Below are 21790 nucleotides of genomic sequence, written 5' to 3' on the forward strand. Positions count from 1 at the left end.
TGTATTGCCTGCATTAAAAAAAGAAAAAGAAAACAACCACTGCGGGAAACAATAAACTATCTGCTAATGGAGTAAATGGGAAAACTATTATCTTTTTTTGTGCTTTCATTTGAGCATTGACTTAGTATTATTATCAAGGGCGGAAGATCAACCTTCAATTTGTGAGAACACATGCAATTAACATCTCTTCCTTAGCAAATCAAATGCAATTTTGGTCCTCTTTCCCTTAAAATTGATGTCTTCTTCCAAAAGAGAAAGCTCGTTTAAATCCAGTTTACGCTGTCACCATTCTCCCTGAATCGATTCCCGTCGCTTTTAATGCACGCGTACAAACGCAAACCTGCTAAGTCATTATTCCCTTTCACGGTGACACAGGAGTAACGGAAAGTATTTTGTGTGTCTACCTACTCTATAATATAATTCCTCTTTTTCATAGCAACTTGAAAATTGATCCAACAGTCGTGTCTCCTGGAATTTTCCCTAAAAGCCCAATGACGACAGACAAGCAACTATGACGACCTTGACTTCACCCTCATGTAGTCTGCCAGGCACACAGAGAGCTCTAAGTGTAGAGCTACAGCTTCACACGCTCCTCTAGCGTTGACCTTTTCAATGCCGGCTGTGCTGCAAGACAAGAAGCAGCTCTGATAATGATAGCCTCCACAGTGTCTGTACACATCTCACACACACCTCTTAGGCATATGGACAAGGACCTACAGACACATTCAAGCACAGGAGTCTCCAAACATTTTCCTCCAATGGCTGCATACAGAAAAATAGAAAGATTCAACTGCCACTCTTAAATGTTTTGACTTTCTATCAATCAAACATGGTACAACCGACAGACCGACCAACCAACAACTCAACCCAACCCAACCAACCTACATTTACATATTGTCAATTTTTTGTGTAACGTAGTTATGTTCGCAAGTCGGACTTTGACACTAAGCAGAACATGCAGAAAACACTTTTAGTTTCTGAAACTGAATTATCCTGACTCTCTACAGTTATTATACTGTCATTATTTTAGCTGTAAAATAATTGTCTTTGCGTATCGATAAAAGTTTGTTATTAGTAGTAATGGTAGTCACATCCCCCCACTTTTTTGACCACCACATTTCTAACGGTGCCCACACCCACTTCTTTTTTCCAATATTATTGCGGGCCATGTCGCAAGTTATTTTTAGTATATGCTGTGTAGGCTGTACAAAAAATGAGCAATGGGCCACAAATGACCCCAGGGCTGTAGTTTGGACACCAAAGTATTATGAGGCTCGACAATTTGTATCTCATTACAGAAGGTAGAAATGTTCCTTTTAAAAGTATTTTCCATGTGTTCTACTCTTTCACTTTTTTAATTAAATGACAAAAATAAATGAACTTTTTCTATAATATGTGAATATTTTGGCAGTCACCTCATTTGTATTACAAATGAGCAAACAATGCTCACAATATGATGTGATAATTATAGTGCTATAGAACATGATACAGGAGAAGCTCATATACTGATACAATCATCTCTGAGATGATGAAACATAATTTGGTCAATTATAAAGCATGATTGCTTTCAGTTGCTGATTCTGGTATCATTTTAGCACTAATTTGTAAACCTTCTGTGAAAGCTGAACTATGATTACTTTCGATGTCTGCATTGAGAAATATGGTCTTAACGTTTAATACATAATGGAAAATGTATTACAATTACCCGAAAAAGAACCCAATCGAAATGATCCGTTTTGATTAACATAGTCAGAGAGGTATTTGTTTAACAATCATTATTGTGGCTGTAATCTAAAGTAGTAATAAAGTAAAAGTAAAAAACACTTTATTTTACTGAGAGTTGTTCCTAATATGTTGCAGCATCATGTAGCTAAGTAAAGGTAAAATGAAATTAAAAAAAAAAACACACATCCCAAACATACGACATGCAAATGAAGAAAATTTCAAGGACTGCAGTTTGCATAACGTTTTTTCTTTAAGAGCGACAATTTGATAGATTTAAATTTCCATTGTTTCCAATGTATCCTTTATGAGGGATTTGGAGAAAAAAAACATTTGGAATTTGGAGGTTCAACTTCAGTTTGGCAGTAGTCTCTGCTCCGGAGGTCTTGCTACGTTCGATTTCACACAATGAATTGGAGATTTGAGACCTTCGGTTCACTTATTCAGTGTCCCCAAGTGAAAGTATTAGTATGCTTTGGCTCACGGCCATTGCTAGTAAGGTGCTTTTCTGTGAATTATGCAGGGTTGGGCTGGATTCTGAATTCCAATACATCTAGAGTGCGTAATAAAATCAAGTACCATCATATTAATGTCACTTAATTTAGTTTAATTACTTGTGGATTACTCGATTACCAAATATGATAATAGAGAAAATACATTAAATACCAATAAAATGCATTTTTATCTATAGTTGTCTGCATGGGAGTCATCCATTTCTGTGGTTATGATAGAATAATAATATTACGCCTAGTCAACTGCAAAGCAACCTTTTTTTTTTCCAGTGATAAGTTTAGCAGTTTAAATTTATAGTATGGTGTTTGAATAGTAAAGCAGTGGATGATTTGTGAAACAGTTTGTGAAAAAGCAGCCAGGAGTGCAGCAGGTAAATTGGTTAGCAAGCTAGTTTGGAAGCTTTAATTTTGTCATAGTTATAGTCAGCATTTGATTTTTACTAAATATTCATATTTCTTTTCGTAACTCTGATAATCCAGTCACCCTTCTTTATAACCTAATTATGTAAAGCCGTTCGGTTACTCCCTAAGCATGGCATTAGGACATGCAATATGCCCGTGATTTAATAGACGATGAATCCATCCAATATTGCTGTCATGTGCTGACTGTGATCCAACTCCTGAACATTTCCTTACACCCGGTTCATATTCAGTAGATTGTCGTGGCTGAGATATGAGATCAATTTGAGACTTGATACCTCAAGGCAATGAAAATAATGAGACACTCTCATGAGCGCACTTTTTTATGTGAGCCTTTTTGAAGCAGCAAGGTGTCCTTCTCCTCTCTCGGTGAAAACGGCCGCTGTGATTTTGCTTTATGTCGTGAGCAAAAACATGCTCTGCTTTGCAGACTTTAGTGTCACAACACTGTGTCCTTGACACACGCATAAATTGTCAGCGAAACATTCTCAGCCTTAGGAGTCAGCAGGTCTTTTCCTTTTTGATGATAACGCTATAATGCCATTTAATTTGAAACACAATGGCAGTTACAAAAGGCCTGCCACAGTCAAGAGTGGTGCCAGGAATTTGAGCGCAGTAATCACATTTTTGAGCAGAAAGTTGAGCTATATTTCATTCAGGCATTCTGCTTAGAAACCTGCATGGAGAAGAATACAGCTGTTAAACTCATCAAGATTTTCCCCTTTGGATGTTTGTTTAACTAAATGTCATGATTTAGTGTTTGCTATTTTTTAATACATACATAACTTTTTAAAAGTTGGGCGAAGCGCTTTGTAAATGTTTTGAACTCCTGTTATATTTCCATGAAATATAACTATAGTCTTTCGCTGCTTATTTCAGCCATGCTCCATTTTGCCTGACTGGTTTCAAGACATGATTTATCTAACGTTAGATGAGCTATTTCTATGTCCATTCCTCCACTCAACCATCTTCTATATTTTATAATAATCTGAGTAGCATGATGGGAAGTCTTCCCAGATCGCATAATCACATCATCAAAAGGCAAATTTCGTCGGAGGCTTTTTGAATATTGTTTGTAATTCCAAACACATACCACTATATTTGGTACACCTGTACATTCGTCTGAGGCAATAAAAAAAAACTGTATTCAAGCGTCTGCCTTTACAAAGTCAACCAGCCTTCTGCCAAGACTGCCAAACTCTCAACAAGCTTGACTGATTGAATGAGAGATACTATTCCACTTCACGAAAAGCCTGATTTACGAAAGGTTTGTGCGTGCAAAACCGGGCTCAAAACTTGTGCATTGAAACTGGTCGTGTTTGCCACACACTGTTTTTCAACCACGGCTCTCTACGCTGGTTCTAGTTGGTCACTGCCTCATTTGGCCCAATGCAAGTAGACTGTAACTGAAAAGGGAGAATACGGGGCTGCGTTTGCACTTTTATCCAGATCCTCACCAAAATATAATGACTGGCGTTAGCCACCACATGTGCAACATTCAGTTGGAATATTTTAGGAAGATTTTGCTTAGTCACACTGACGAACCAATTCACATCACATTTCCCCTTGTGCTTGAATATGTAGGTTGACATGATTTATTTTTGCGGCTGCATGAGCAGACTACAATGAGTAATACACTTGCCCGATTTGTTTATTTGTATTCCAAATCCCTCCCAGAATAATATTTTTATTATCATCACGATTTCTTATCAGTGTCAGAGAATAGAATGAAACTTAAAATATTTCAGATTGTGAGAATTGCCCAAGTGTGTTTTCTGTGTAGCGAGGGACAGCAAACTGTCTCTGTGGGAAAGCATAATGACCACACTTTATGCCTCTGCAGGCAGGAGAAGGGATGTTGGAACAAATCCCCCGATGCACCGCTCAAATTTCGTTCTATTTCCATGAATCCTTCTCACTTTCTGTATGAAAATGCAGCTTTGGCAGAGTGAGCTCATTCCCTTTCAGTCTTTGAACAGCTTGTGCGCCCTGGGCCTGTCCCAGACGCTTCGTTTAAATTTATTTATTTATTTATTTGTCTCTCCCCCTCGCCTGCTTGTCTTTACACTGGCGATGAGCAGGCTGTTGCCTCTGAGCAAACTCCGGTAAAGAAATCCCAGGAGAGAAGTGGGCCAGGAAGGCACATAACAGATAGGAGGGAGGCTATATGTGAGCAATCTCATAGATGCATCAGATTAGTCATGCCTTTATATATGGTCGAACACTGTACTCACAAAAAGACCCATTCATTTTGACGAATTATCATTTTGATCAGTGTAGCGAGACAGCAGATGCTCAAGCATGTGTGCAGTAAAAAATGTGTTGTGACTCAAGGAAGGACGGCCGTTGCATTAATTTCTCTGCAATGCAGTGTATTGATGGGGAAAAAGTCCTACTGGTGATAAATACAAAGTGGTTGTTGTTAAGCACTAAAATGGTAATGACATTGATAGCCTCCCCCTCAGCATCCCAAAACTCGAGTGTTGAAACTTTAGTTTCCAAAACAAAATTTTGCCTTATGCAGCATTATGCAAATATGTTTCAGTGTGTCTGTATGCCACTTCAAGCTATAAATAAAGCTAATAAAACTGCGTCTGCTGACCACTGATTATACAGCAGCATATCCATTTGAGCTGAATAGCATTGAATTTTGTCATTGCTGTTATCTATGCAAATACCAATATTTAAATATCACAAATCTAAAAGACTGGCTGTCCTCAATTTATTTGGGTACATAGATGTAACATAATGAGCAAATATTTGCACACTCACTAGCCACCAGGGGCGGAGTAAGACATTTTTCAGTGGGGGGGCCTAGTGTGACAACAGCTCATTAAGGGGTTGCCACAAGATCACATGTATGACTTCTGCCTTGGCTACACAGCGCAGATAGCTGAGAAAAAAAACAAATAAACAGGTAGCTAATCTACCCTTTTATAGGTGTGCATTTTATGTTATTTCGTGCAAAATGAAAATTAGTACACTATAGTTAAATGCAGAACTATGAATTTAGCTGTTGTATTTGCCCCGCCAGCATATACATAGCTACCAAGCCGATTGTCATGTGTGCATGTTTAATATTTTGAAGTGTTGAACGCTCTTAAAGTTCATGTTTACAAGAATTTTAACATCACAGTTCTTAACTTATTTGCACGTTTACGTATATATTCAGAATGTCAGAATGTTACTTGATGGATTTGCTATGGCGTTCCCCATAAAGTAAACTTCCCAAAGACTTTGTCACTGTCGTCCGTGACTTTGGCGATTGAAACTCTTCATTTGTCCTTCTGTAAGGACAATCATTAGTTGGTACAACTACAACAGCAGGTAGAAGCGGAAAGTTTATGTAAAGGTATGAGCAAGTGTCACATTGGGAGCTATTTCCCAGATAGCAGACGGCCAGTCCCCGTTATAATGTGCACACTTATGTGCCTCAATAGGGGGCCCGCAGCGCGGAAAAGTCCCGCAGCTTCCCTCAATTCCTGTGACTCATCTGCACTGGTAGATTATTTCAATTAAGCTAGGACAAAAAAAAAAAAGTTTCATGCTGAGGTCATCTGATAAAATTGGGCCAAATTGGGCTTACTGCTGTTATGGAGGTTATTAGAGCTTTATCTTCCCCTGTGCTAGAAAACAAAGTTGACCCAGTATGATGTACATAGCCAGTGAGGGGGAAAAATGTCTAAAGTGGGTATTTAAAAAAATATATATCTTTAATGGGAGAAAAAAAAATCATAATTTTAGGTGTGGCAAGCCTTAAATTATTGGAACAATTACACAGGCACACTATAATGCACCTTCACTGTAAGTAAAAAAAAATCACCAAATTAATGTTTGGAAATATGAATCTGGGAGACTCATGCAAGTCAGTGAGTGGATTTGGTGAAGCCCAGAGACACTAAAATGAGTGTTAACAAGCGCAATCTAATTTGTTAGATAACTGCCTTGGAAGCGGAAGCAACGGCAGCAAGCACGGGAGAATGATGCAAGACCGTGCTTTCAGGTCTAGTGGACAAAATGGAAGAAATTATTTGGGCTTTTAAGGGGTTTTTTTTCATTTCAAAGAAGACGATTAACTCGGCAAAGGTGGTCTCTTCATACTTTTCACTTTAAGCTCTGGTGCAGCTTCAAATACCTACAATGCTAGCCATCGGGCAAATTTACAGTCTGGCTTAGTGGAAAAAAAAGAAAAGAATCAATATAATAACCCAATTCTTAACTAGCCGTTTTAAAACGCAAAAAAAAATCCCAAATCAGCAAAGCTTTGTATTGTTATTTATTTGTCCAACCAAATGTTAGTTAGCAGGTTTCTTTCTTATTTACGTGGATGATTAGAAATGAATAGAGAGGAAGAAAATAATTTCATATCTACTCAAACAGATCAAGATTTATAGAGTGCGTTCTTGTTCTGTACATGTACCACCCATTTGTTGCGCTTTACAGCCACACGCCAGTTGACATCAAATATAATGTGCTAGCTTAGTTCCCTATTAACAATTGCCCGGTGATTATCATCACCCAATTTAGTATAAGACTAGTATTTGAAACATTTGGGTGACGATAGTGTGGTGCTTCACTTCTCTGATATCGTCAAAAATGTCTTTTAAGATTACAATGCAAGGGCTTGAGCCAAACTCCTGGTAAATCAGTTAATTTACTAAAAAGTGCTTCCCAAAACCTTTATCCACGTAGTGCCCTTTTTGAGTGTGCCGTTTTCATTTTTTCTTCTTTTTTTTTTGGCAGCATCGCTTGCCTGATGCTGCTGCTACTGAAAATGATTACAAAGCAACATTCCATGTTAAGCAATGAGTTCAGAAGGAATTTTATTAAAAGAAAGTGTTCCTCCTTGCACTAAAATACCGTTAAAGTAAAGCAAACGAATAAAAGTGGGCAGCTTCAAGGATGTAGCAAATGAATGGGAGCAAATACTAATGGGTTTGTTGGCCTCCTCTTTTTACAACATCTAGTGATTGAACCTTTTTATAAAACACAGCCACAGAAAGGTTTGCATCCTTTGTTGTCAAGGTAATTAAACGACCGGAGTGTGGCTGTTCCGGTAATACGCAGCCTTCGGTGACTATGGTGAAACTCACCTGCTCTAATATGCTGTTGATCCTGTCCACCTCACAGTCGATCACAAAGCGCTTTTCCTGCCTCCTGTCCATCTCCTCGATGATGCGTTTGAACTCTGCCGCATCCGTGGCGCTGCTGACGGAGCGAGCGGTCACCTGCCAGTTGTTGGCCACCGCTGCCTCCATGATGGCCTGCAATATGGAAAAGCCTGGAGAGAGAGGGAGAGATAGCCGTGACCCTGAGGGTTAGACAGTGAAGAGGCTGTCACACTGTAAGAGTTTGCCAGGATTGAGTGGCTGCTAATTTATTCTACAGAGGTTTCCGCTTGAATCCAAAGGTCAAAGGCCATCTCATTACAATCTAAAATAGCATTCAGAAGTCCCACTAGAATATTGTATGGAGCCCGGCTTTGTGCGGCGCTGGCGATGTGTGTGCTGATCTGCATTTGCATATTGAAAAGGCAATATAATGAAGTGAAAAGAGGGAAATTATATCTCCATATTATTAAAAGATCAGCGGGTGATGTTATTGCACTTGGCAATCAATTGAATTACAGCATTTAGCTCAGCGACATGCTAACAATGACACATCCTGCTTAGTGTTCCCTTGGAGCATTGTTCCGGCTCATATTGAGACAATGAAAGATTTATTTAAGATCTGTTATCTTATGCAAAAGGAATGTGAAATAGTTTTGTCTAACAAAAGCACTGTGGTCAAATCACACACTTAGGTAGCTGTCGTTTCTTTGATATATACGTAAATATAGATATATATGGTATATTTATTCATGTATTTATATACATTATATACATATACATTATATTTATTCATATATTTATATACATTATATACACATTTATATAAAAACATTTTGCCACAGAATTGACATTTGAAAGCAGTGGTCAAAGTTAATACCCATCATTATTTTTTCTTAATTGCGAGTTATTTTTCCACAAGGCCTTATCTCAGTAAACAGGCAGCCTACAAATAACCTCAGAGACCACAGCAAAACAACTTTCTCCATTTCTCTGATTTTCCCTCTTCTTTGCATTCCTCTTGAATGGCCAAGAAACCTTTTCTTAAGAAGTACTGTACGTAAGCACTCTGAGACAGTGTGTGTCTGCCCTTCTGATGTGCCTCCTGCACGGCAGCAAATAGTCACATCCTCAGCACATGACCTTTTAGTGAGTATAGTATACCAACTCGAGAGTGTGTCATCCGTCCCAAAGAGCAAGGGTGCTCCCTCTGGAGATATCCACCTGTCAGGGCTCAAGGTTATCTGGCAACTGGTTGTCAGCTCATGTGTGCACTGAAAACATTTGTTGTTGTTGTTGTTGGTTTTTTTAGTTATTTTTTAAGGTGGGTTAGCACAGGTGAGCTCAGCTTGTATTCCCTTGGCAATTTCTCACTCACAGCAATTGTAGAAAATTATAGTGGAAGGAGCTTGTTTTGAATTTACTTGCTGTTTGGGGACCACATTGTAGTAATGCGATGCAATTCAAATATTTTTGTGATAGCACCAAATTACAACCCAACATTGGTCTCAAAGTACTTAACATATGAAGCAGATCTAGAAACTCTCTATTCACACATTAAGAGACCAAATAAACTCCTGACTGATGAAAATTCAGTCGAATATCGCGTAAAAAAACCCTGTATTTACTGAAGACTTGAACCAATCTTTTTGTCTGTGTGATACTCGCCAATGGACGTACTATTAGGTCTTAGGAAACAACTGTTGCTTATTTTTTTTCCAAGCTCAGCTTGTGGCAAACACGAGAGACGTCATGCACGCTTTGATCGAAACAATTATATGAGCCTAATACTCTTTTGCTAGCAAATTGAGACTTCAATCATGTTCCTCTTTTATCTACTCACAGTTTCAGACATGTGCAACAAGCGGGAGTGAAACACATGCCAACTCTGCCTTGTGCCAGAGTGTGATGTCTTTTAATTGGAGAATCTTTTTTAGTTTTTATAATATTATTATTTCATGTTTTAAGAGCTTGTATTTCAACACGGGGTGTGAGCAACTGTCGATGGGTCACAATGCAAGTTTGACAATACAAAAGCCCACATTTTGACTGAAAGATTCCTGATAGTGCAGCGAAATTGTCTGACACTTTTCTGAAGTGTCACCCATTTTCCATGAGCGCGGCAGCAGCAGCGACAGCGGCAGCGGTCTCTCATACGCTGCACTTCCACCCATCTGTGTTACCTAGCGCCAAAGTTGCAAAGTGACGATTTGAATAACACGGATGCATTATTCATTTTCCCGAGGCAAACGCTCAGAACCTCACCAACCTCAAGCCAGCTGGAGCGCATGGCAGGCTTCCCGGCAATAAAAGCTCCTCACATTAAGAGATGTCATGCAGTTTAACTGGGTTAAAATGCTCTCTGGTGGCTTGGGAACCATCGAGTGGAGGGCTGGTGTCGGCAAAAAGATCAATGAACCCTTATCTTCCTTATAATCACGGTGTATGACTTGATGATTACAAATAAAGTAAAAGCATCATAACAGCATGAGCATGTATGGCTTTTGTTAGCTTTACTGCACCATACTTAATACGGATTTCTATATACTCCTTTAGCAAGAAGTAAGAAATCCTGTAGTGTGTAAAATCTCGAATGTGAAGGAAAACTATACATTATGCAAATGACCCTGAGCATGGGAGTTTTATCAATGAGATTAGGATCACACAAACCTCTTATTTTGAAATTGCTGATATTTTCCTCTCTACCTGCCCGTGGCCAGCCACAAACCCTGCGCATGTGAACAATTGGATTCATTGAAGATTCAAGGAAGATTCCATGCTTGCCTGCTTTTACATTTGTATGGAAATTAGCAGATGGGATCTGGTTAGAAGTAAATAGTCTGTCAAGGAAATGATTACTTTTAGTCCCATTTCTTTAAAAGTTAGCTCTAAAGTTAGGGCGCCTTAGGCCGACTTTTAAAACCTATAGAATGGACTAAACCCCGAGAGCTCTTTTGACCACAGTCAACTGTCTCAGTCTTAAGAATACAGGAGATAGAACAGATGCATTGCTTGGGTGAACATGTAGTCAGTCACACGTTGAATCGAACATGCTAACTAACCATGCAAAGCCATCTGCACACAAGAGTATCATTCATTATTTAAAACAAATGAGTGCAAACAATATCAAATCCAAAGGATTGAAAAGTAAATTTATTTTTCAGTGGGTCAAAAACAAGGACTGTGATAAATGTAATTGCATAACCACAGGAGACGCTGATGTTTTCCCCCCCCACACAGTGCAAGCTTGTTTCCTTTGTCCGAGCATGCAAACTTGTCATCAAAGTTGAACCAAGAAGAAGCGTGGGCAGGCGATATGCGTGTGTGTCTAATCCGAATGTGTGAAGGGGCGCATTTGCAATGAAACTTGGGAGTTGAGTTGCTTTTTAAATCCTCAACACCCACTTGGTGTGCTCGAGTGCAGGCAGACGCCGCAGTGAAGGGTGGAAACTCAATCGTTTCCTTTTTAAAACGATATCCCGACATTGCGGCATGCAATCAAATCCCGCCTGAGCCTGACGACGCTCAGCGTGTGTATAAATCAGACTTGTTGTGGTGGCGAGTGCCGTCCTCTTCTTTGCCCGTCAGTCGGATTTGAACAGGATGAGTTCTGAAACGTCACCCGTGGCGACTCAGCTGTAATTGAATTGCATCTAATCTCATTGCCCGGCTCCTCTGGTTCCCTGCTTCTCATTAGGGCCGGGTGCAGGGTGTCACAGGCCTCCATCTCCTGCGCGCTCGCCTTTGCGATCCTCTCGCATATCGCTCAGCTGACCCGGGCTAACGAGGCAAATTAGAGAAGCATATTGCACATTTCTCCAGGCATACACTTTAATTGCAACATACTGTCAGCGTTTCTAGCTCCACTTGCTCAACTATATCCATGCAGAGAGTACTCGAATCTGAAACTTAATCGCGCGAATGCTGGATGGATGCAAGGTACGTCAATATATTTTATTTTCCTCACTTTTGGAGGGAATGTGCTTCTTTGTGAACATTTCTCAACGGATTCTCACCATTTCAATTTTCAACATCTTCCGGAAATGTACAACTTTCCCACAAATTTTCTCTGAAGAAGTTTTCCATTCATTCCCAATGACACATTCAGCGTAACAGAATAACATCATTTGCATTCAAATATCAATATACTATCATTCCACATAATTGCATATCTTTCTGTCAATCCATATCATTCAATATCATTCCACGCATTTCATCAACTTATGCGCATTTCACATCATTGCAATTCTCAATGATTCCATATCATTCGATATTATTCAATATCATTCCATATCCTTCCATATGGTCTCAGGTGAACCAGTTTCATTCAACTTCATTGCATATCATTCCACATGATTCCATTTTGTTTCATTCAGCATTCTGGCATTTCGCGTTAATCAATTGATCAAATAAGAATGAGCAATAAACAAACATAAGGGCACGCGAGCTTGAATTGGTTAACCTCCAGGATTCCGTAAAGAATGAAAATGAAATGCCCAGCTGGTCATGACTTCAATTGTAAATGCAGTAGCTCTCTCCTCTTAACTTGGCAATGCACAGCAAAATGAAGGTCTGTGAAAGGGCGACACAGCCCACTGAGCACTGTCTAAGGTCTCAGAGAGCATCAGGAACAACTAAATGGAAACTACAAAGATAATGGCTTGGCCTCATAACTGTGGACTTGGCTTGATAACACGTTTAGGACTCCATAGCTCTAAAACAGGAGGCAATTTACACTCTGGACTCGGGGACATTTACAGGACCACACCGCATGTGCTCTCAATTTCCTCAACAGATTCTGTGTATTTTTGGGAGGAGAAATACTTGGGGAATTCATATTGTGAATAAAAATTAAATAAAATGGGGTGAAAATAATTACATACAATGAAATTAAATCAAATCCAATTGGGGGTGGGAAATAGCCTTGAAATTAGCATTTTCAATTTGCCGCGTCGAAGCCAAATGGTTCAAAGTTATATTTTTGCACAAGGCCTCAAATCCCCGGTGGCACCCATGCTGCTACTATTATTATTATTATTATTATTGATTACAGAATCCCTCCTACTATCATACAACATTAAATTTGCTTTCATATTCCCAATGATGCATTGTCTCGTCTTTTGAGCAAGCCAAAATAAATAGTTACTCTGCAACACTATTTGTAGCTTGCTGACAATTTGCCTCCTGGCTAAGTATGCTCAGAAGATTCTGTGAGGATCCCCCCTCCCTCTCCCCCTTCTGTTTGCACAGTGGAAAATACAATCTTTGGCTTCGTAAAGCCTTTATATTGTCTCTCATTAGTCATTTGGCTTTGGCCTATAGGTGTGTGTCTAAAATGATGGTTTGTAGTCTTAAACACCTCGTAGAAGGCTACTGCGATTAAAGTCTGATGGTTGTCTATAATTGGGAATGTAGAAGTGGCTGTAAAAGTGTGGCATTTAATGTAGGGAGGTGTTCAAGAGGAAGACATACTCTCGACTAGTTTGCTATAACAAAGGCATTGTGTGTTTTCTTTTCACAGTTTCAAACTGTTATTTTAAAATTCAGCCTTAGAGCCTATCCCGACTGACATACGGCAAAAGACAGACTACACCCAAGACTGGTTGCCAGTTAGTCACAACCAAAGACAGACAGCCAATTTTCCACATTATGTCTCATGTAAAAATTATTGCACCAAGGTCTGCAACTTCTCCTAGCATCCCTGCCAAGAAGAGAAAAGAGCTTAAGTCGTCTGGAGGAGTCGGACTATGAAGTGAAAGCAAAAAGTAGCGGAAAAAGTGTGAAGCCAAGACTTTCATGTGGTGTTTACAGTGAGTCGCGAACCAAAATTGTTTGGCTGCCAAGTGTGCTAATCAAAAAGACAGCACATGTCAAATCAAACAGAAGCAGCGTGTTGCCGGTATCTTTCGAAGCGCATACATGCAGAGGGGGGAGAACTATCCACCCACAGATTCAGTACAACGCCGCCATCTCTCTATGCCTGCCCCTGTTTTCCCTCATTTCCTTCTCCCAGCACATATTCAAGGATGGAGCATGTGAGTGTGTGTGTCGTACAGACGCTGTAGTGTGCTGATTGATGCGACCGATCCATAAGTTAGGCAGAAATGGAAAGATCTGTGTTCGTCATGGGCGTCTACGTATTCAATCTGTTGTTTACGCCACCCCCATCGTCCATTCAGCAGTGCGATATTCAAACGAGCTTTTGAACTTGGTGGCTGGAACGGAGAGGAGGCTCCCAGCAGTGATTTTTATGGCAGCTGAAGCCAGCGTTGAGTAGGTGGCCGAATGGCTTTATTCCAGCTTCGCCTGTAGAAATTGGAAAAGCATGGTGCTTTATTCTGTCATGCCTGCGACAGACGACTCCCTCGATCTCATGTTTTGAAAAGCACTAGATGTGTTCTTGTGTGACAATGACAATAAAGATCTATTCTATCCTAACAGTAATGGTAATGTAATGGTGTGGTGCTCCTTGCAAGTCAAACTCAATGAGTACAGGAATGCCAATTCGGCTATGATATCAGTTCATGTGTGCAAAATTAGAGAAACGCTAGTGATCCGTGGCCTCATTCGTATTTCTTTTTTTTTCATGTGCATTATATGGGCTCGCTTGCCGTGCCCTTTCTTGTCGCCGTGTCCGAGCTGATTTCATTTCTCTAATGCATGCATAATTTAGTTGTTATGAAGCAGGCGTGAAGGAGAAGGCCATCAAAGCACACAAAGTCTCAACTGGGATTGGCTGATGAGCCATTACGGTAGCTGGGATGAGACAGCAAGCACAAGGAAATGTCATGTATCCTGCACTACAGCACATGCCTATTACTGTATATCACGTTAGAAAATGCCTTTGGGTCAATGATTATATTCAACTTTGAGAATTGAACGCAAAACTATTGCCTGAAGTCTTATAGGCTGAATGGATTTGCTAAATACACGAGGGGCACATGGAAGTAATAGGTACTATATTGATACAAGAACGACATTACAAAGACATTACAAAGATTACTGTATTGGCACATTACAATCTAGTTTGGTATATACCACTATAAGTGCTTAAAAGGCAACATACAAAGGAGGAAGAAAATGAGAACAAAGCTCAACATTTTGCTGTTAGATAATATAAGTAATTAATTAATTTGCGACTGTATTGATTTGTTGACACGGATTTGCAGCGAGTGTACACAGTAATAGTCTTTTGTGTAATAGTGATAAAATAAGAACATGGTATTCTCAACATGACTAGTTTATCAACTTAAATGACATTTACAAAGTGAGTATTCAAGCATTCAACAAATACGTATGGCTTGCTTTCATTGTTTGCCTAGCCTGCTAATGTTGCCAAGGTTAAGGTTTAGTCATTCATGTTTAGTTGTCATACACGGTTTGAATGATATTTTATTCATGACCTTGTCAATATTTTGAATGTATGTTCTATTCAATTTGTAACAAACAAAAGACAGACAGACAAATGGATGTCGGATGGATGTCGGATGGATGGATGGATGGATGGATGGATGGATGGATGGATGGATGGATGGATTAAAAAAGCAACAACCAAGCAATGGAAAGTGGCCAGCTTAGTTCATGCGGTCGCCTTGTTTACAACACTTCAAGCGATGGCAAAACAGTGCGATCAAATTATAGCAGAGGCTTGATGTGTTGGGCCATCAAAGGCATCCAGGAGAGTAGAGGGAGCCATTTATTGCTTGACTGTTTAAGCAACATAGGCAACAGTCTCTGGATGGCCAATTAGAGGCTTTGTTGAAGAATAAGATGTAAGGTTGCCGTTTGTTACAGTCTCTTTGTATGATTGCTCTCTTTCTTGCATTCCATCTAGCTTGGTAGTAGAAAAGAGGCTAACTACGGTCATGCCATCCTCCTTTTACTCAAGCCTCTTGGCCCTGTTGGCACATCTCACTGCCAACTGAGTCTAGACAGATTGGTCTTGTCTGCCCGTTTAACAGCTTTTCAATAGCATGAATGGATTCTACATAGCCATGTTATTGGTGTGGTAAACACAAACACGTTTGATCTGCTTAACTGTTTGTGTGACTTAGAGAGTCAATCATACACAACTCAGACATATAAGAGACTAGAGCCTGACCAATTGTTTAAAAAACAACTTTTAGGCCAATGCTGATTTCGATATTGGGCAGAAATAAAATAATTGTACATGTTTTGTAAATCATCCAGATTAAGCTTTGGTCAGACATGCAGGGGCAGACAGTCATCATCACACCCACAAATATATGTACAATATACTTTATGTTTTAGTAGCAGTGCACTAATAAATCACGCTAAGGATGGATTTTGAATCTTCTCTACTTAAGAATAGGAAGAAGTAGAAGAGCAACGTTCTGGAGCGATGCATGTCCTTTACTTCCTGCCCATACCTTCTAAACATTGTTGACAGTTCCATGATAAATTAAGATGACTATATTTGCCTTTATAATGATGTAACTACTTTAGAAACTCAAATTCAAGTTGAACTTTAAAACAATTGTACATCATAGTATTAATCCTTGAGTGTTTTACACTGAGCTCCTCTGTCTTGCTGCTTTCGTTTTAATGTTAGGTCCTCAGATAAAACTTCATTTGGATCCACTTGTTTTACAATCATTGTAATCATTTTGTCGCAATGACAGAGTAACAGGCCAACTGGTTGGGGTGCCAATCCATCAGAATTATCACCTCATAATGAACTTTTCTTATTGTGTTCCCTAACCTCATATGATCAATACGGCCCTTTATTGTTCCGAATGGGCTTGCTCGAATGCACCGAGCTGCAGTGTGGGGGTCATTGGAAATATTGACAGAGTGAATGAAAGAAGTACCTCGGGGTTATTTCTGCACTGAATTCAGTTTCCATCTGGCAGATTTCTCTTCAAAGAACACTCAACTTCCCAGCACTGTAATGAGCTCATGACATTGAACACTGTTTCAAGTGCAGGTTCACCTGTCGAGCCGTTAAATGATGGAAGTAAATTAAACGGGTCTGTGTTTGCTGTGAACACAGGATCATTTCCTTTATAGCTGCACAGTACAGAGTTACAGACAGAATATCGACTGATCGGGGGAGTGGTGCAAAGAAGCCACAACATACGGGTGCTGCATAACAGTATCCGCAATGGGCCATGGAGGGACAGGTTCTGCCGAGTCACCAATGCTCACTCAAAGGTGCACTACGTTTTGACTCCCAGGAATTCTAGTATGTTCTCTCCCCATCTGCCATGTTCTGGTGGGAATCTCTCACATTATTGTGTTTTATCGTCTTGCAGGGTTGGGGCGGTATACTGCTACCATGAAGTTTGTATGCATTCCAGATGGATGGCCAAAATGGCTTTATAATGCCACGGAGACGTTGCAATCTGGTCGACAACTTCAAATAATTCTCAAGTCCCAGTCGATGTTTACACCAAATATGAAAATGTTTCGTGACCATTTTGAGATATCCTGCCCACAGAAATAACAAATGAAGACAGCAATTGACTTGGCTGTTCCTCGTGTATAAGCACAAAGAGGATTTATATTAATTTGGTCTTTCTCCAAAAGGGTTGTCGCAATAACAGTAACAGTTCAGCCATAACTGAGTAATGATAACCCGACATGACAGGCTTACCAGGGTATGCAATTGTTTTACTGCAATTGGGTGGTAATCAGTTCTGGTCTGTTCGACAAAATCCAATTGCCTTTTGATTTGGAAACAAGTTCTTTCACCTTCATAAAACCTTGAACAACTGTGAGGTTTAGGAATAACCCTACGGGCAACATTTAAGTAATAGTTTTACACTCTTAACCATCATGCAAGTGTAAAATGAACTCATGTTTTGACATTCTTTCCACCCCCACCACCCTCAATATCTGATTTGAGGTTGTTGGTTGGCTTTTGTTGTTGGTAAAAATTCCAGAAAGCCAAGCTTGAAGATCATTGAGATCACTCAGGGTATAGCACTGGAGTCATGACACACAGAACATAGACTAAAGGCATAAAGGACAGTGTCAGGATGGTGGAAAACAGAGTGTGAGTCAAGAAACAGAGTGTGACTCATAAATCAAGTTGCGGTGAGATTGCTGAATATGGGGTTGATTGTGCCCAGAAGAGACAATAATGTCTGTAATCACCTGTCTCTGCTGCACTGACCTGGTAATTGTGTGACCACACTTGACCACCCCCACAAAATCTAGCAGCACCCTTGTCAGCATCTGTGTTTTCAGGGGAAATTGGAAAATATGGCAAAAACCACAGAAAAATTTGCTTTGTTGGCAACCACGTTATAGAGAATGTTAAAGGGTATGTTTATTGCGATATTTATTCTGTACACACAAGCAAATCTGTCAACTACTCAAACTAAGAGAAACATAGTCCCAATTAAGATGAATTAATATAGAAAGTCTTACAGAGCTTCAATCAGTCCGGCTGCTTCATTACAGCATCTGCTTTCAAACAGCAGTCTGGTATTGGCATTTGAAGCACAAATTTACCTCTAGTACATCTAAGCCCGACGCATACGAGCCATCGCTCTGCGGATCTGAGCTACACTAAGGCCTAAAAGCCTTCTGTCCCGGCCAAATAGCAGCACCAAATGAATAGCACGGCTGTAATTAATCTTCTCTATTGACTGAATAAAACCTTTCAGTGAGACTCGGCGAGTGAATGTTATTTATTATTGCTCCTGTTTTCTCCCTATTACCGGAGAGTTGAGAGAATAATTGAAAAGTCACTTCTGTTATTCTGGATGATCAAGGCTTTTACTAAAATCACACAAATACATTGTATCATGGGATTGTTGTTGTTGTTGCACGTGATGTAAATTGGGGCTATTTGATGTGAAATTCGAACAAGCCAATGTATTTTTGTTATGTATTGTATAACTCTTAAAACTTTCTCTTTAATAGCTGTAAAAAAATAACTTTTAATAAACATAATATGATGGAAACTTGATTAAAAAGACCCAATCCAGGATTCAACAGAAAAAAAAAATATGCATTCCAGTAATAAATCATAGCTATTTAAGTCTCTTTATTTCAGAATGTGACCCCAATTAGACACAGTGCCTTTTATTGGCCGTCAACAGCGATGTTTCTGACTGCTGTCATCATAGATGACTTACAGTAGACTAGAGCAGGCTAAAATGCATCAGTGTGCCGGCCATGTTGGTAGTGCTGATGTTCCCATCAAAGGTAACGCCACAACATTTCCTGACCCCACCCCCAACAAATTGTTTTGTACTGTGTTGGGTGTTTTTAGCCCACAAAAAAATATACTAAGGAATGAGCCCTTTTCCTAGTCGGTTCCTTAAATCAAGGTTCTAAACAAATGTATCATTTGATTACTGATTATTGGAGGACACGCAAGAGGAATAGGTTGTGTGTCACTTTTCCCTTGTTTAAGCAGAAGTGCGTGTCCATAGGAGCAAGGGAGCTGCATTTGGTGATAAGAAGAGGTAGAGGCTCTCTGACACATCTGTCTGCTTGATGAGCCAAATGTCAAAGCCCCCCAAAGAGCTGGATGGAGTGCATCAATAAACGACTTTATCCCCTCCTGGGGCCAATGTCCTCCCACTAATAAGGGATCGACTTACATCACTGGCAGTCAGGATCGAGGTAAAAGTAGCTTGGCATTGCCTCTGGCACGGGGTGGGGTGGGGGGTCTTGTTCCTCCGGTGTACACCGGGAATTGTCTGTACACAGGTAACACACGTGCCTACTGTTGCCTTAATTGCTGGACTGAATCGTGTTTTGTTTCCTTCTTCTCGCGTTCCCCTCCCTCTGATACCCGCTGGTCCCTGCACTTTCTTTATAGTAAGTGTTCACCATCACTCTCACTCGGCCACTTTTCCAGTGTCCTCGTCCCCTACCTCCTATCCGCCTGCCCTCAGACATACGGAGGAGGCAAAATGGAGGGACGGCGGCTGCGGCTCAGCAGCGTCGGCCGTGCTGAAGGACGTGTGGGTTGCTCGCATCCGCAGGGAAGAGCCGATGAGTGTTCTAGTCAGAGTGACCCTAATTAACCACGCGTTATCTGCAGGCTGTGCGCTGGATTAAGGCCTTCAGCTGAGAATCAGACTTGAAGACCCAAAGACAGACTTCATATCCTGCCTTAAAGCAGGAGGAAGAGGGGCGGGTTGATGAGGTGAAAGAAAAGGGCCTAAGAGAAATCCCGATTGCCTGAAGCTTATCTGCCTTCTATTAACGAGCAAGTAAACATCTCAAATGCATGCAAATGTGTGAAGACTATGCCGATCCGCATGTTTCCCCACAAAGACAAAGGCATAAAATATCTTAGTTTGTCGTAGGATGAACATGTACCTCCCCCAAGTTTCAGTATGACGGGATCATTATTCTGTTGTGAGATAATGAGCTCCTTTTTTCATTTGACATTAGAAATTCCCCTGAAATGAAACTTGTTGACAGGCCGTCCTAAACGTGAGGCACCGCCGCATTAAACCAGAGTCTATTGTCAACAAGGCAATTCAATCTGAGAACAACACAAAGCCCTCATTGCCGCAGCACAAAGCACGGCAGCCCCAAGCAGGCAGCGCCTGCGATTTGGGAGGGAAAACATTTTAGCGGCAGATGTGACATACCTCATTTCCCATGACAGACGAGCCACTATCAACATGATTAAACAGAAGATTAACTGACACAAACCAGCCAACTGTTCCAAGTACCCAAAGATTATTGCTCATGAGACACCATTTCTCCAAGAGCTATGTGTTAATACGAGCTTCTGATATATTTGTACTGATTTACATAACATAGCACTACTGTATACATTAGTGCTGTTATCATTTCAAGCATTACAAGGCTCTTAGAGAGTATTACGGGCTTTCCGTTGCTTACCCTTATGTTCAGATGCTATTCTAAGGCACTGCAACATTTATTGTGTCTTGTCACTGTTTACTGTCAGAAATAGGGGGACGGCAGTCATCCATATCTGCCACCCATTGTATCATTTATTTGCTGATACATTCACACTGGGCCGTCTGTCCTCACCGTGTTAAGTATGGCCATGCCATTCAGAAAAAGTGCTGTTACTAAATGTAATGTATTAATTCAATTAGTGTTTCGATTACTGTATATAAACCAAATGTCAAATTGAGTTACATATTTGTATTCCTGCTTATCTTAAACTCTTAAACGATCTGAAACACTGACACCTCAGACAAAATCTAACGAGCTTTTCAATTCAGTTTAAAATACCTCATTGCTGTTCAACATAGTAAAGCGCCTAAAGTAATAGTCTGTATTAACACACTTCAAGATGCCAGATGGACTCTTCTTGCTTTTTATGACAAGTTGTCTAATAGATTTGTTAAGCAGTGTCTCACCAACCTGTAAAAGTCAAATGTCAAGGGTATAACAGCAGTATCTTTGAACAAACCACCACAGTGTCAAGACATTGTGCCTCTAGGGATTTTATTTTTTATTTTTTGAGTCTGCAGTATATTTCACGGCTGTCTCTTACCTCGGTCCGTGTCGTAGAGGTAGACAAACTTCTGCCACTTGTAGTGCGAGATCAGACTTAGGACCGCTCCTCGTAGCGCAGGACGCATCTGGATGACAAATTGCACCTCGTTGTCGGTGGGGTAACTGGGTGTGACGAAGGAGGTATGCAGCGCTCCGCAGAAGGACGTCAAGGTGTTCATGGACTTTTTGTCGTAGAATCCGAAGATGGCGTACACACCGCGGGAGAACTGGGAGCAAACTGCAAAAAAGCAAAGATATGCCGGAGAACCAGAGGGTTAAGGCTTGTCTCGGCAAAATTCGCGTCTGTGCATTGAAAAACTTGCGCCTCATCACTTCAGGCACTAAACGATCGATTGGATCATTTGAACTTCCACAAATAGCCAATTAAAGCTTGATGTGAATCCGAATGCCCCTCAATACAATTGATAAGACTTGACAGCATACCCTGGCTAATATGCCTTCACAAACCGGGTTACTCATATAGTCTTTTTCCTCTCATTAATCTTCTTAAGGAACACCTTCCAAAGCACGACGATTTCTGCATGTTTTTCCATCAAGAAT

At 40.3% G+C, this 21790-nt stretch overlaps 1 protein-coding gene across 4 annotated transcripts in view; it reads right to left on the reverse strand.

The window, feature by feature from the left end:
* gria3b (glutamate receptor, ionotropic, AMPA 3b) overlaps positions 1-21790 on the reverse strand; it is a 74951-nt gene that overhangs the window by 29200 nt on the left and 23961 nt on the right. For all 4 annotated transcript variants that reach the window (XR_009714001.1, XR_009714000.1, XM_061275228.1 and 1 more), the window contains exons 3-4: positions 21228-21467; positions 7748-7935 (exon numbers count right to left, since the gene is read on the reverse strand). Coding sequence is in view for 2 of the 4 variants with exons in the window: in XM_061275228.1 (XP_061131212.1) it covers positions 7748-7935; positions 21228-21467 (428 nt within the window). In the remaining 2 variants the exon portion in view is untranslated. The remainder of the gene's footprint in view (positions 1-7747; positions 7936-21227; positions 21468-21790) is intronic.

This window comes from Syngnathus typhle, linkage group LG1 (genome assembly GCF_033458585.1).
Source record: "Syngnathus typhle isolate RoL2023-S1 ecotype Sweden linkage group LG1, RoL_Styp_1.0, whole genome shotgun sequence".
NCBI lineage: Eukaryota > Metazoa > Chordata > Actinopteri > Syngnathiformes > Syngnathidae > Syngnathus > Syngnathus typhle.